At 33.0% G+C, this 16471-nt stretch overlaps 1 protein-coding gene across 1 annotated transcript; it reads left to right on the top strand.

The window, feature by feature from the left end:
- The first annotated feature begins 1815 nt into the window (after positions 1-1815).
- Positions 1816-16252, top strand: LOC134258061 (TPR and ankyrin repeat-containing protein 1-like). Its single transcript, XM_062740621.1, has 12 exons — positions 1816-2124; positions 2423-2916; positions 3021-3264; positions 3377-3546; positions 4203-4407; positions 4881-4986; positions 5101-5301; positions 5433-5604; positions 6328-6475; positions 11126-11296; positions 13639-13828; positions 13948-16252. Exons 1-12 carry the CDS (start codon positions 1945-1947, stop codon positions 16026-16028), a joined length of 4362 nt encoding a protein of 1453 aa, XP_062596605.1. The 5' UTR covers positions 1816-1944; the 3' UTR covers positions 16029-16252.
- The last annotated feature ends 219 nt before the right edge of the window (positions 16253-16471 follow it).

The following is a 16471-nucleotide window of genomic DNA, read 5'->3' on the forward strand; positions in this document are numbered from 1 at the left end:
TTTGGCATATTGCCAGCCAGGAAGGAAAAACAAAAGATTGCAAGAAGAGAAAATATTTCTACGACTAGCTTAAAAAACAACAAATCTGCATACTAGAATAGTAGCTCTAAGGATGAAATTCACATTTTTAATTTATTGGAACTCTTATATTATATAGAAAATTAGAAAATAAAGTTAAAAACTAAATTGTGTATGTGTATAATGCATTTATCCTTTTATGCAACATTACATGTAGTTCAAAATTACGGTCATTTTGTTTGGATTTAAAGAGCAATATATGATAAGTGTCTCAAATGGCCCCTTAAAATGAATATCTTAATTTTACTTTATATGTAGCTTTAATTTGTACAGCTATACATGCGACCTTTATTGGTCATTTTTAGTTTCATCAAAATGCCATTATTTTGGAAATATGACATCATAAATGTCACGTTTTCCCGCCATTTTAGCATATTTTGTATTAAACTACTTATTTTCAAAGCAGAAAATATATCTAGAACAAACTTTATATTTTTGCAATATGCAATACTAATTATGTATTTCAAAATTATGTTTCCCATAAGAAAAAACGACAAGAAAAAGGCATATTTTTGGCTTTTTTGTTAGATGACAAAAATAGCATTAAATTTACAGCCAGTATGCATAATGTGTAAAATATTGAAATATTTTTAATATAATCTCTTTACAAAATAAATATCAATTAAACATATCTGAATATCATTCTAAAATGTGAATTTTTAGGGGGCCAAAATTTGCTCTTACCATATATAGTCCTTTAGTATATAATTTGTTTGAATGCTTTAATCGTCTTTTTTTCAATGTTTAAAATATAATAGAATTACTCAAAATATCTCGTATTTATCACACAGATTGGATTCGACGTAAAAGAATTCAAACATTTACTTTGGGAAATCGAATGTTCACCATCGTTTCTTAAAAAAATGACTCGACAAAAGATCCCACTGAAAATTAGACAAAAAGCTGTTCAATGTATCAAAGAACTCGGAGAAGGAATTTGTGTAAAAGGTTAAAGGTCGAAGATTCGAATGGAAGAGTCTTGTTCGAAATTAAACTCGACAAAGCCATAAGAATAATCTGGGAGATAGCAATAACGTTTTCACCAAGAATAAACCATCCAGGTACCCCTTTTGAGGGCAATGTTTTTATCTCAGAAGTTATCAGAATATGGGACATTGTTTTAGATCATGACAATTTGCATCGGTGTATTAAAAACATACTAAAGTCCTATTCGAAAAGCAAACAATCACAACTACTTCATACTCGTGTAAGAAAAGAAGCCTTGCATGGTGCTATTCAGTCTTGTTCTTTAGAAACACCAAGGATATTTCAGTGTATTCCAAACGTACTTCATGCTAGATCAGAACCTGAAGGGCTGGAAGTAGATTTTGAGAATGTTTGTTTACCTTTGAGTCCAAATGAACATGAATTCAACATTATGAAATTTTATCCCTTTTCGCCTGATGTCGTCTCTCACATGATAGAAAATCTACCTTCTGAAATAGATTTCCCATTCAAAGTGACTGAACTTGAGCATGCAATCATAAATATGGAAACTGAAGCTCCGATTCTGTTGGTTGGAAGGAGTGGGACGGGAAAAACGACCTGCTGTTTATACAGACTTTGGAAGAAATTTGAGGAGTATTGGACATATATTGCGCATTTGAAATCTGATCAAGATACTTCTACAAAAAATACGCTATCAAATGGTAAGTTTTCTTATTTAAAGTAATTAGAATGAAAATTCAATTGTGAAAAACTATTAAGGGGAAATTATGATTATTTTTGATAGATGGAAAAGAAAATAAATACGAAGATAGGGCAGTCAGTGATAACTCAGAATCAAGTCCTGAGAGGCATTTACGGCAATTATTTGTTACTAAAAATCCTGTGCTTTGCCAAGAAGTCAAAAAAAATTTTCTAGATATGAAGCAAGCGTGTAGAGCATGGAGAGGTTCGTGTTCACCAAGACAACAAGACCTTCCACAAAGGCTTCAAGATGTTGAAGACTACCAGTATCCATTATTTTTAACTTTCAAACAACTGTTAAAAGTGCTGGACATATCTCTAGGGTGTCCATTCTATTTAGCAAAAGATGATATGACCGTATGTTCAATTTTATAGATATATATATATATATATATATATATATATATATATATATATATATATATATATATATATATATTTCTTACTTTCCCTGGGAAATGACCTCTTTTTATCAATTAAAATATGTGATTAAGTAAAAATTTTTAAATGAGACAAATTTAGCACATTTGTTTTCAATTCCATGAAAATTTTCTTTTTAATCAATTGAAAGTGATTTTTTTAATTTATAAATTGATCACATTGTAGAACAAAATCATCATAACGTGATTTCTTGTACATTTCTCCTATCTTATAGATGGATATACAGGGTTGGGCTGATTCTTTAAATAATGGCGATCTCTCGAAGTTTCGGGACACTGATTTAGACATAGAAGACCTTTTAGAAGACGAATTGGCAAATGACGAGGAAGTGAGAGAAGAAAGCGATACAAGCAGATGTTCAAATTTAAAGTCTGGACGAAAACCAAGAGATGCATTTTCAAGAAAGCTTCTGACTTATGAAGTATTCGAGGAATTATTTTGGAATAAGATTAAAGGGAAAAAATCAGAGTGTCACCAATCCCTGGTTTGGACAGAAATTATGTCTTTTATTAAAGGATCATTTCAGGCTTTGTTGTCCCCGACCGGATACTTGGATCTGAAACAGTATAAGGAGTTGGGAAAGAAAATGGCTCCTGTTTTCACGAATGACAGAGAAAAAATTTATGAAATGTTTCTGATATACGAAAGGGCCAAGAAACAGTTGTTTTACATAGATGAAGCTGATGTTGCTCGCAACATTTTTCAAAGGTTTGTATGTACAACAGTAAGATTTTGATAATACTGTTTGATCTTTTATTAATGTTTACGTAAACACATGTCGACATTAAAGTCTTTTTTGCTCTTTTTTCTAGAGTGACAATACACGAAATCCCGGACCTTCTAGCTCATGAGATATATGTGGACGAAACACAAGATTTCACACAAGCAGAACTTTGTATCCTGGTCAGACTCTGCCAAACTCCTAAAGGGCTTTTCCTAACCGGGGATACTGCCCAATGCATAATGCGTGGAATATCATTTAGATTTGAGGATCTTCGATCCCTTTTTCATCAGATAAGGGAAATTAGTGAAAGAAACATTAATGTTCCCGAGAAGGTTTTAAAAAACTAGCTTTCTATAATTCATTAAATATTCGATTGTATTTTGAAAGTCTTCCATTTCTGTTTTTATTAATTTTTTTTAATTGCAATATAATATCCATTAACAGCTTTTCCATCTTACCCATAACTATCGGTCACATGCTGGAATATTGAATCTAGCATCAGGTATTCTTGAGATATTAAAAGAATTCTTTCCGGAATCATACGACCACTTGGAGAGAGATGTTGGAATGATAGATGGTCCAAAACCTGTTATTTTAAAGCAGAGTGATTCAAAGTAAGTGAGTTAAGGAATAACTGTCTAATATTTTGGTTACTGATGTTAACAATCAATTGGCTTTCGTGATAATTTGCAAAAACGCTGAAGGTGTTTATGCGTATAATTTTCACTCAAGTCAATCGATTTATCATTGCCATTTAACATAAAGTCTTTCATGCTCTTAATTCTGCAAATTCACGAGCTACATGTCCCGCTTCTTTCTCTATTTGTCCCAACCCCGTCTTCTAAAAGGTCCTCTATGTATTTTTACTATTTGTAGCTTTCGCTAGGACAAAGAATTTTAAATTGTAAATATTTGGAAATAAATGTTATATGAATCTCTCTCTCTCTCTCTCTCTCTCTCTCTCTCTCTCTCTCTCTCTCTCTCTCTCTCTCTCTCTCTGTGTGTGTGTGTGTGTGTGTGTATGTGTGTGGGTGTGTGTGTGTGTGTGAGAGAGAGAGAGAGAGGGTGTGTGTGTGTGTGTTAATTTTCATCTACAACGACTTTCTTTAGTTATTTCAAAATAATTTAAAATTCATTTGCCTTATTCTCAGTGCAATTAATACATGTGTTTTGGATCAATTTTGAGTGGATGTTAACAGTAGCAAACATTATCATTTATTTTTAAATTCTTTGTTTTATATGAATGCATATATGCTTTCTTTTAATGCAGGGATTTGATATTATTGCTCGCTGGTAACAAACGAAAAACCTCTAGCATTGAACTTGGGGCACATCAAGTCATCCTTGTTGCTAGTGAAGAAACTAAAGAAAAAATACAAACAGAATTTAACAAATGTCTCGTCATGACAATTGATCGTGCGAAGGGACTTGAATTTGACGACGTTTTGATTTACAACTTCTTCAAAGAATCTTCTGTAAGATTTCATCGGTTGTTAAAGCAAGAAAAGTAAAACAGCGATTACAATGTCTATCAAAACTTATTTTAAATTTCAAAATCTCTTTCCCAATGATTCAATTTAAACGAAACAATGCATAATTGTACTTATTGTAAAGAATTACATAAGTAGCCGTATGTAGTCTTTGTAATCATGGAGAGCTAAGAACATATCACGGAAAGTAATAAAACTATTTTAATGAAACAAATAAATATAGGTTACAATGAAATACCATTTTCAAGAAAATGCTTCAATGCTTTTTTCATGATGTTTTTGTGAAAAAAAAATGCTTCAGATTTAAAGGGATATATTAATTTAGCCATATTAATATACATAGAGTCTACAAAATAAAAATCATACTATTTTTAATTTTTGGAGAATGCAATAAAATATATGATCTATGAATAAAAGCAATGTTAGAGGTGATGCAATGTACGAGTATATTTTTTCAGGCGACTAAAGAGTGGAGAGTTGTTAAACAATTTCTGAAAAAAATGAGCAAGTCAAGGAATTCTGACAGGGCAAATGTCCATATAGGTCTCCATGAATATCAACACAGTATGTATTTGAAATATCTATGTTTTGAAAATTTTAGTTCTGTTTGGAAAAGCTATTATAAATATACTGTATACCTGTATGTTATACCATATGAATCTTCATTATGTATTTAAGGTAACCTTGTTCCAAACACGGAAGTGAGGCCCCTTGAGTTCGATCCTAGAAAACACAAGGTCTTATGCACGGAGCTAAAAGTATTATACACAGCTATCACTAGAGCAAGATCAAACGTTTGGGTATTTGATGAAGACAAAGAAAGCAGGGCCCCAATGTATGAGTATTTTGCCGCAAGAAATCTTGTTGACATTCGAGATGGTGGGTACATTTTTCAGACACGTTCTCATATTAATGTTATTATTTGGTGTTGAAAAGATGTTGAAAGCATTAAATTAAGAGTTCACCCGTAATTTTTTTTTTCATTATAGATATTTTTTTGTTTTCTTTAGACTCATCTGCCAGAGGATTTTCACAACCATCAGCTTGCAGTGAATGGCTCCTTAGAGGAAATTACTTTTTCAGAAAATCACACTTCGACGAAGCTGCGAAATGCTATGAAAATGCTGGTCATTCTCGTGGAGCGGAATATGCAAGTGCTAGACATCACCAACAACAAGCAAGGTAACATGATTTTCCTTTACCCTAGGCATTTTAATTTTTAAGTACACTTCAACGAAAGTTGATATTTTATGTATGAAAAATCGCTTCGATATACAATCGAGTTTTTTGGGGGGAATGAAATGTTTGGAAATAACGAACAGTATTCGAGCTCAAAAGTCATTTAAACATTACAAAAATAGGAGAGGCGCAAACACAGACACAGACAAATTTTGGCATTTACAAGTTGGAAAAATAAAAGATTGCAGAAAAGAGAAAGTTTTATTACTACTAGCTTCCAAAATAACAAACCAAGACATGTAGTTTGAAGAATCCAAAGCACCAACGAACTAATGAACTAGAGTAGTAGCTCTAAGGATGAAATTAAAGGATTTAACTTTTGATTTGCATGCATGTAATCTTAGGTGTCCATATTGTCTGGATAGCAGAAAAAAAAGAGACTTTGGAACAAAGATTGAGTTAATCTTCAGCATCTAAAGTTACACTTCTGATTATAATAAGCTTACATTCGTCATATATCAGCTCAATCTCAGCAGAAAAAATGTCTAGAAAATGAGGATTTTTTTTTAACTTTTAACCCACATACCTTCAAACTGTGTGAATTATTGTTAATTTTGGTTGCATATCGTTATTTTCTATTTTCTTATAATCTATACGCTATCAAAGCTTTAAATTTTGATTGTAATGTTACGAAAGGTAACTTTGATTTTATGCATTCCTGTGTAGATGTGCTGAGAAAAGTAAGAAAAAACATCACCTTTTAGCAGCAGCACTACGATTTTTCAACTGCAACAATTTGAAAAACTGCATATCCTGTTTAAAGAGTGCATCTGAATTTGAGATCTTGGCGGTGTTTTATGAGGGAAGAAATGAGGTAATTGTGATACACTGATTAAACATAATGCAAGTTTTGCATCCTGTAAAATACATTGCATCAATAAAGTTTTTACAGTGATCTTTCACCTCTAAAACATTATATATGTAGTAAGCATATTAAATTGCGAAGACTGAAAATCTTGAATAATTGGATTTATTGATTTTATTTGTAAAACATTGTATAGTCTTAAAAAAATATTTCAAAAGAGCTATTCAAATGTAATTTACATGAAAATAAATTGGATAGGCAATTTTATGTTGAGACGTTCTTTTAAAGCAATATGAGCTGTATCTTTGAAAATTTTATTTTGCTGGTAAAATGTGCTATTGTGATTAATTTATATGTAATTTGAACCCTTATGAGCAATAAGCTCAAATAAAGTTTAAAATGTTTCTGGAGAAATATTTATGTACAATCGAAAGTACAGTGTTATATGAGAAATCATTATTGTACAGGACGACAACAATTCAATTTTGCTTCAATCAAAGCTAATAAAAATTTTTCAATCGGAAATATGAAGAACAAAAGTTTATAAATGATTTATTTTTCTGTCGTTAAATTAGTTAATCACAAATTTGCAATAACATTTTCCGATGTCAAACATGCAGCTCATATTGCTTTAACAGGTACATTTCATACGCCTTCTCTTATGAGTTTGGCTGCAGTAGACTGCATCACCAAAACTTTTATGCCACCATATTTATTAGACATTTGGGAGAATGCATACGGCTGAACTGATACACTCCTATTCAAAACACCTGGCATATTTTATGATACGAAAAATACCAAATGTGTTCAGAACAAAATCATATATATATATATATATATATATATATATATATATATATATATATATATATATATATATATATATATAAAGCACTAAAAATGACAAACGACACGAACAATAAAAATTGTCAAATTTTCGGGACACCCTGTCCCTTCCTCAGGACAAAGAAAAAAGTTAAAAAGTCATAAGAACAAAAGAAAAACAAAAACAACTAGCACTACTAATAAACTACTAAACACTAGATATTTACATATTTAATTACATGTTGAATTGGAAATTTTTAAGAACACTAATAAATAAAGAAATCCGGACCGCTATGAAATGCGTCCGGTCTATCGGGTATACTCGGGTGAAGTGCGATTTACATAATTGAACGAATTAATTATGCTAATTAATTACGATAATCAGTAAATCGTACATTGTTTCATTCTCTCAAAATGGCGTAACTTTACTTAATAAAGAATAATGAAAGAAAAATCATATAGTAGGGATATTTAAACATATGAATTGTGATCAATTATAAATTTTGAAATATTTAAGGACTTATTATCGGGAAAAAAAATAATTAACGAAGGCGTAAGCAATACATAGTTATGTGGTTGTTCGAGAGTTGGTGGCGCAAATTAACTGTAGAGTTTACACTAAATTGAGAGAATAATTTTGTTTAGTATGATCAGGAATTCCGTCTAATTTACGTTCATTCTGGTGAAGTCATTTAATTTGTTAATACCATGTGGGCGGAATGACTTCAATCTGTGCATCCAGAACTTTTCTTTGCTTTTCCTCTGAGCATCTGTCCATCTTGGGTTATGGTCAATCACCACTACTGTCATGTCCTCCCATTTGTGACCCTCAAGGTTGAAATGTAACGCAACGGGTTCATTGAGTTTTTTGGTCCTAATGGTCGAACGGTGGTTATTGACTCTCCTATAGATCTCCTGTTTCACCAATATACTGTTTGGAGCAAACTTTGCAACTGATGAGATAAATGCAGTTGTCAGTATGACAGGACAAATTCCCTAGTATTTTGTAGCTGCGGCCTGTAACAGGGCTGTAAAAACTGTCTGTGCCAGTGCTGTGCTTACAAAGAAGACATCTCCTGTCAGAGCAAGTTTTAAAGCCCCCGTTAGGTACTGGGTTGTCCAGTCTGGTTCTTACTACCATGTCCTTCAGATTCCTTGGGCGTCTGTATGCAGCCAATGGGGGTTCCTTAAGACCTCTGCCATTCGTTTGTTTGAATGGAGAATTGGTAGGTTCTTTTGAAGGATACCGCTAAGGTTCTTAAGGACGGGATGGTATGTGGTTACCAGAGGGACCCTGTCGCTATTGTCTTTTTCCTTGTAGCGTAATAGGTTTTGCCTGTCATGTTCCGCCATCTCATCAATAGCTGTTTGTACGGTGCGGGCATTGTAGCCTCTTTTGCATAAGTGGGACTTAAGAAGACTACTTTGCTCCTGATATAAGGCAGGGGACGAACAGATGCGTCGAATTCTGGTGGCTAGACCCTTAGGCACTCCCTTAAAAATGTGTGGGGGATGACAGCTAGTGGGCATAAGATATAGGTGGGAGTCTGTGGGTTTGGTGTGGAGACTGAATTCGATTTCACCATCAATCAGGGTAGATGTAGTATCTAGATGTAGTTGCGAGAGCCTCGAGGCATTCATTACGTTTGCCAACACCTTTCATCAGTCGATCAAATTTACAGTAGACGTATCTAATTCGAAAAACGTATTCCTAGATACTACATCTACCCTGATTGATACATACAGACGCCCAAGGAATCTGAAGGACATGGTAGTAAGAACCAGACTGGACAACCCATTACCTAACGGGGGCTTTAAAACTTGCTCTGACAGGAGATGTCTTCTTTGTAAGCACATCACTGGCACAGACAGTTTTTACAGCCCTGTTACAGGCCGCAGCTACAAAATACTAGGGAATTTTTCCTGTCATACTGACAACTGCATTTATCTCATCAGTTGCAAAGTTTGCTCCAAACAGTATATTGGTGAAACAGGAGATCTCCGTAGGAGAGTCAATAACCACCGTTCGACCATTAGGACCAAAAAACTCAATGAACCCGTTGGGGAACATTTCAACCTTGAGGGTCACAAATGGGAGGACATGACAGTAGTGGTGATTGACCATAACCCAAGATGGACAGATGCTCAGAGGAAAAGCAAAGAAAAGTTCTGGATGCACAGACTGAAGTCATTCCGCCCACATGGTATTAACAAATTGAATGACTTCACCAGAATGAACGTTAATTAGACCCAATTCCTGATCATACTAAACAAAATTATTCTCTCAATTTAGTGTAAACTCTACAGTTAATTTGCGCCACCAACTCTCGAACAACCACATAACTATGTATTGCTTACGCCTTCGTTAATTATTTTTTTTCCCGATAATAAGTCCTTAAATATTTCAAAATTTATAACTGATCACAATTCATATGTTTAAATATCCCTACTATATGATTTTTCTTTCATTATTCTGTATTAAGTAAAGTTACGCCATTTTGAGAGAATGAAACAATGTACGATTTACTGATTGTCGTAATTAATTAGCATAATTAATTTGTTCAATTATGTAAATCGCACTTCACCCGAGTATACCCGATAGACCGGACGCATTTCATAGCGGTCCGGATTTCTTTCTTTATTAGTGTTCTTAAAAATTTCCAATTCAACATGTAATTAAATATGTAAATATTTAGTGTTTAGTAGTTTATTAGTAGTGCTAGTTGTTTTGTATCTCTTTTTCTTTTGTTCTTATGACTTTTTAACTTTTTTCTTTGTCCTGAGGAATATAAAAATTTGACAATTTTTATTGTTCGTGTCGTTTGTCATTTTTAGTGCTTTATATAAATTTTCTTCCGTGACCTTGTATCTACTTGGTAGATCCGACATTTTGGATATACAGTGTTGTTGGTTTTTTAGTGCTTATATATATATATATATATATATATATATATATATATATATATATATATATATATATATATATATATATATATGTTTGTGTGTGTGTGTGTGTGTGTGTGTGTGTGTGTGTGTGTGTGTGTGTGTGTGTGTGTGTGTGTGTGTGTGGGTGGGTGGGTGTGAGGGTGTGTGTGTGTGTGTGTGTGTAGTTCATAAGTGACATTTAAGGAGGCGATGCCTGATTTATACGGAAAAGAGTAACTTGATATTGTGACGTTAACACGGTAAATAAAAGTGCTTAAAGTGCAGTAAGGGAAGGGTGGACGATTTAATGTGTCACAGTTTTTGAATTATAGATATTTCTCCACGGGAAACAGGCTTACATATTAGGACCTAAATTCACTTTCTGATTCATTCAATTATTACAACTTTAATTGTGCAATGTTTGTCGGAACAAACACTCAACGTTATATAATTCTTAAAGCATTATGAGCCGCAACTCTGATGTCGGAAAAATTTTTGTTGGAAAATTGTAATCAACTATTTTAATAATTAATAGAAAATAGAAGATTTAAATACTTTTGTCGTTCATGTGTGTAATGGTAGAACTTTTTACGTGCTTAGATAAATAGCAAAATTAAGCAAAATTACATTATTGTCTTCCTGTACAATATTTGTTTCTTATATAATACTAAATATACCCTTGCACAAAAATCATTTTTCTGAAGCAATTTAATACTTTCTTTTAATCTAACTCATCATAAACATTTAAATTACATATAAAATTATCATTACAGCACACTTTAAGAGCAAAATAAATTCTCGAAATATCAGCTCATATTGCTTTAAAAAGTCACACGATGTCATATAAGAACTATTACATTCCTTTTTTTACGTGAAATAAGAAAAGCATCCATCATGCATTTTTTTTAGATTGATGAAGCTGCAGAAATGTATGGCCGAGCTGGAATGCCAATACATCAGAGTAAATGTCTGGAAAATATAGAATATTTTGGGAAAGCACTAAAAGTTTTAATAAATAGTGCAAATTTTGACCCTGGTTTAGAATGTGTGAAAAGATTCAAGTCACATGGAATCAGTAAGGTAAAGATGAAAGTATTGAATAAATATATTTACTACGATTGCGTACATTGTAAAAGTTTGAAGCTGACTTTATTCAATATATCAATTGTAATAAATTAAACAGCAATTCAAAGCAGCAATAGTATAATTTATTCTCTTCTTGTCTGGAAAACATCTTGGGATGTTTAATAGAATATCAGTAGTAGGTTTTATTGACGAATTTGGAGAATGTTTAACGTTTCATTCCAAAGTCACCGTCAAAAATATATAAAAGGGATGTTTTGCATTTGCGAAACTTGTCTACCATCCTGTTTATCCCGTTTTTCTTTGCATTAGAAAAACGAATGCTGTATATATTGCTTTGTTTTTATCGTGAATATAACAATGTCAAGGGCATGCATCCTTTTTTGCAACAGAAATGAGAAATGAGTCCTGAGCCGAAGGCTGAAGTGAGTTTTTCTGATCAAAATTTGTCTGTTGTCTGGCGTTGTCGTCGTCGTTGTTGTAAACTTTTCACATTTCCATCTCCGTCTAAAGATAAAGTTGGCCAATTTCAACCAAACTTGCCATAAAGTATCCTTAGCTGAAGGGGATTCAGCTTTTTTTTTCAAATGGAGGTCTTCCAAGGAGAGATATGAATTATGAATTAGTGAAAAATTAATCACGGGCCAGTAAAGATAAAACTCACGTGGAAGCATCCTCAGGTAGTGTAGATTCACGTTTCTTCAAATCATAACTACAGGTCACGGTAGCTTAGTGGTAGATCGGGATGCCCGGGTTCGATTCTTGTAGTGACTGTTCCTTCGCCAAGCGCTCGGCACTAGAAGTGAAAGTCACGGGTCTTTCGGATATGACCTTAAAAACGTAGGTCCCGTGTCACGGTAGGCGCTGGCACGATAAAGAACCCTCACTGCTCAATGGCCCTGAGTGCCGAGTATAGGTCTAAATTTGAAGCCTTTCATCGGCATACGGTGACGTCTCCATATGAGTGAAAAATTCTCAAGAGGGACGTTAAACAATATACAATCAATCAATCAATCAAATCATAACCCCCGAGAGTAGGGTGGGGCCACTATGGGGGATCGAGGTTTAAAATAAAAATGCATAAGAAAAGTATTTTAAAAATGTTCTTGACTTCTCAAGAATCACTGCGCCAGGAAAGATAAAAATTTTGTGGAATCAGGTAGTGTAGAATTAAGTTTGTTCAAATCAGGACCCGCAGGGATAGGGTGAGCCCTCAAGAAGAAATCAAAGTTTTACATAGGAAGATGTAGTAATTTTTTTTTTACATCTTCTTCTCTAGAACCTCTGGGCCAGGAAAAATAAAACTTATGTGGAGGCATCCTCAAGTAGTGTAAAATCAAGTTTGCTCAAATCATGACCCCTAGGGGTTAGGGCGGGGTTTTACAAAGTTTAAAAGCTTTACATAGGAATGTATGAGAAAAATCTTTAAAAATTTTCCTTTGGAATACAGCAAAGCCATGATTGGTCATAAATAACTGGCCGTTTCCTCAGGTATACATGTACGTAGTATAGAATCAAGTTTGTTCAAATCATGACTGGGGGAGGGGAGGGTTGAACCACAATAAACGATCAAAGTTTTTCATTGTAATCAATAGGAAAGCCCTCTTCAATAGAACGGAAAGGCTATAGTTTAGTTTTATTGATATGGAAGCATCATCAACATTAGGTATGAAATATTTACAAAGGAATATTTTGGGGAAAATCTGTTCAAGAAGAGTAAAGCCGTTGTTATTGATATTGAAACATTCTCAAAAATTTAAATACTTAACTGATGTGTGCTTTTTTTCTGGCCATTATGCTCAGGTGAGCGATATTGGCCATGGACCACCTGTTTAAGATTTTAAAAAAATACTAGATATCTTTCTTACCTAATACAAAAGGTCAGAAGAAAGGGGTTACCCTTCATATTTTTCTTAACAAAACCAATGTAAAATGAAAGGTCAATCCACTTTTTTTGTGGCTGTATTGTCAAATAAGGGTAATCTAAAAGTATATTGATACAATTTGTTACTGAGAGAAGCCCTTCCTCTTCCGAAATCTTTTTCTCTCTAGTCCCCCCGCCCCCCCCCTCCCCCGGATATGTCTGTTCAACTTAACTAATATTCACTCCTTGCTAGGTTGGTTTTCACAATATTAATCACATTCTTTTTTATAATGAAATAAATTTGATAATCTTCGAAAATGATGATATATAATAAAATTAATTTTAAACTTTATCTTGAATAAGTCATAAGAAGTTGTTTTAGAAATTTTCAAAAGAGAAATAATTAGGTGGCACTTTTTTAAACAAATAAATCGAGCTAAATCGTTTTATTTATAGAAAAGCATTTTTTTAATAGGACGAAATTCCAGAAGATTTAAGCGATGAAAAGCAGATTTATATCAAAGCTATGAAATACTGTGGGAAAACACAAAATATACCAAAAATGGTAGGATATGCAGAAAGGATTGACGATTTTAAAACAAAGTTTGAAATCTTCCTGGAGTATGACAACGTTGAAGAAGCATTTAATTTGAAATATGGTAAAGGTAGGTCTATATTTTATATATATTTCAATATAGAATATCATATCACATTTCATCTAAATTCATCAATATATTTTTGTTAACAAATTTAAATTTAATAACTCTTTTATTTTTCCCCAAAGCTGATGTGGTGGAAAAAATAGATTTCTTTTTAAAATGCGGAGCGGCTAGTAAGGCCTTGATACTTGCGATTGAGAATGATCCAGAAAACAAGAACAAACAAATCCAAATTCAGTGTATCGTACTGATGGCACAGCGTGCAATATATGACAAAGATAATAAAGACGAGAGAAATATTAGAAAAATTGTAGACCACTTAAATACACTAATTTCACCAGAGGAAACTAGTGAAAATATAATTTATACTGGAAAAGCACAATTGCTAATAGGGCAGCTGACCAAAAATTCAAACTTTGTTAAAACTGCATTTCAAACCTTTAAAAAAGAAAAGCATGCTGGGTTTTTTGGTCAGTTAGAATGCATCGAATGGCTTATCAACAATATTGACTTGTTAGCTTTTTCCAACATTGAAAGGATTATAATGCACATCAAAGAGACTGTCTCTTCTTTGGACAAAGAAATGAATATCGCTGCAGACTTGAAGTTATGGTACGAGTTTTATGGATATTACAAAGATAAAGCAACACCTTCCTACAAAATATACCCCAGACAATGTCCATTAGCAGCGAAAATATCTCAAACAAAAGAACTATTTGAAGATTCCTTGGACGCCAATAACGTACAAACTTGTTGTTTAAAGTTTTGGGAAAAACGATATAGAACTTGGGAAGATATTTTGCTCAGAAACCTATATAAACGAAAAGACACCACTAAAGGGTTTCTAAAAAGACATTTTGAGGAAAAAGGCATTATTTGGAGAGAAGGTGAAAAACAAAATACTCCTGATTGTGGAAGAAATCCTGTTTTACACATCAACCAATTAAATATGATGTCCGTTGAGCTCCTTGCATGCTTAAATATACTAGATCCATGGAAAGATCAAAATATGACGGAAAGATGTAAAACATTTATCAGTGATCTATTTTACACTGATCCCCTTGAAACCACTACCGTTGAAATCGCCGTCAAACACGGTTTATCCAAACTACTGCATGATAAACGGTTCAGCAATTTTAGAGAGGAAATCATGAAATATTTTGAAACAAGTATAAGACATTTAGACACAGAATCAAAGAGCATTGGAAAAAGTATCGAAATACTTCTGGTGAAAATTGCACTAGGATTTGAAGATCTTGAAATAACAGATATGCAACAATTTCAAAAATCGTTTGAAAATGATGTCAAGAAAGTCAATGTTCACCGCATACTTTTGACATTTTTCAACTCATTTGATAATTTACGGAAAGAAAATATCGTATCTGCTGTTCAAAGTTTTGACACCTTCTGTGCTCTTTTAAGTGCGTCCGAAAAGCAGCAATTGCCCGTTATTCCAGAAATTTTAATACTCTTCAATGAATTGTTTGCTTCCGTAGCATTCTGTTCTGTGGCATGTGCGCGAAATGAGAGTTTTGTTCTTCCAGATTCCTTCTTGGCAAGTGTTAAATATGCTGAGCATTTATTTCTTGGATCAAAATCGATATTTGAAACTTTAAAAAAAAATCCCCCACCGGATTCAACATTTATGTTACACAGTTTGTTGCAAATGCTTTGTGGATTTTCGTGCAAGATGAATCTTATAAAAATGTCAAGTAAATTATCATCAGGGATCGTAGACAGAATACTTTTGATAAGTTTCATTATTTTATATAATGTGAATATAATTCCAATAACAGAGCAAACATATGAAATTGAATCGGTTCTAGTTAAAGAATTATTAGATTTGTTGGAGTCCAAAAAAAGAAAAGATGTATTAAAATCAATAATAAAAGCTACAAATTCATCAGATTTCATCGAAACATTGCAAATTATTTTGAGGCCTGGTAATGACCTTAAAGTTTGTAGATGGGACGGGGAAAAGTGTTTCACGACGTGCACGGGTACATTGAATGTTAAAGGTGTTCCACTCAGAAAGGAAACTTTAGAAGCTATAGAAGCTATAAAGAAAAAAGAAGATAAGAGTAATCCGGGAACAACTGAAAAGAAAGATCAGGCTATTGTATGCCCTGAAGATAAAAAGGCCTATAGTTTGGCATTTCCAGAACTCCCAAGGCCTTTTAATGCATTAGAAAGAAAGGAATTATAAAAAGATATTGCATTTTATTATACAAAGCAGTGAAGTTTATAAGTATTTACAAGCTAAATGTACGACAAGGAGATTCAAATAATTCCTCTGCTAGAACAATTGATATCAACATCCACATTGAAAACTAACATACTTGAACATGCTGAGAGAAAAACAACGAAAATATAACGTTCTCTGAGCAATGGGCTGTTTAAAAAAGAGAGAGCAACCGTATTCAAGATGAAAAGGATGTAAAAATGCTATATGTTCGCCATGTATAAAAAAAAATGAAATTGAATTTAACTGAAAAATTAAAGCCAATAAACTTGCAATCAGGAATTTGATGAAATGTTTAATTCTTTTGCATCCTATTTTCTCACATCAGTTTTGATTAGGAGAAAGCATATTTTAATGACATAGTTAATCTCGATCATTTTTAATTGCATAACATTCTTTTAATTCTA

The sequence above is a fragment of the Saccostrea cucullata genome, unplaced genomic scaffold, assembly GCF_032062105.1.
Source record: "Saccostrea cucullata isolate Sc308-1 unplaced genomic scaffold, CSIRO_AGI_Scuc_v1 ctg857, whole genome shotgun sequence".
Lineage (NCBI taxonomy): Eukaryota > Metazoa > Mollusca > Bivalvia > Ostreida > Ostreidae > Saccostrea > Saccostrea cuccullata.

Excerpts from the sequence above, each read along its gene's own strand:
- LOC134258061 (XM_062740621.1), top strand. The coding sequence starts at position 1,945 with ATGAAGCAAGCGTGTAGAGCATGGAGAGGTTCGTGTTCACCAAGACAA. Across the intron at positions 2,917-3,020 it reads GCTCGCAACATTTTTCAAAG|AGTGACAATACACGAAATCC; the intron begins GTTTGTATGTAC and ends TCTTTTTTCTAG. Across the intron at positions 4,408-4,880 it reads ACTTCTTCAAAGAATCTTCT|GCGACTAAAGAGTGGAGAGT; the intron begins GTAAGATTTCAT and ends ATATTTTTTCAG.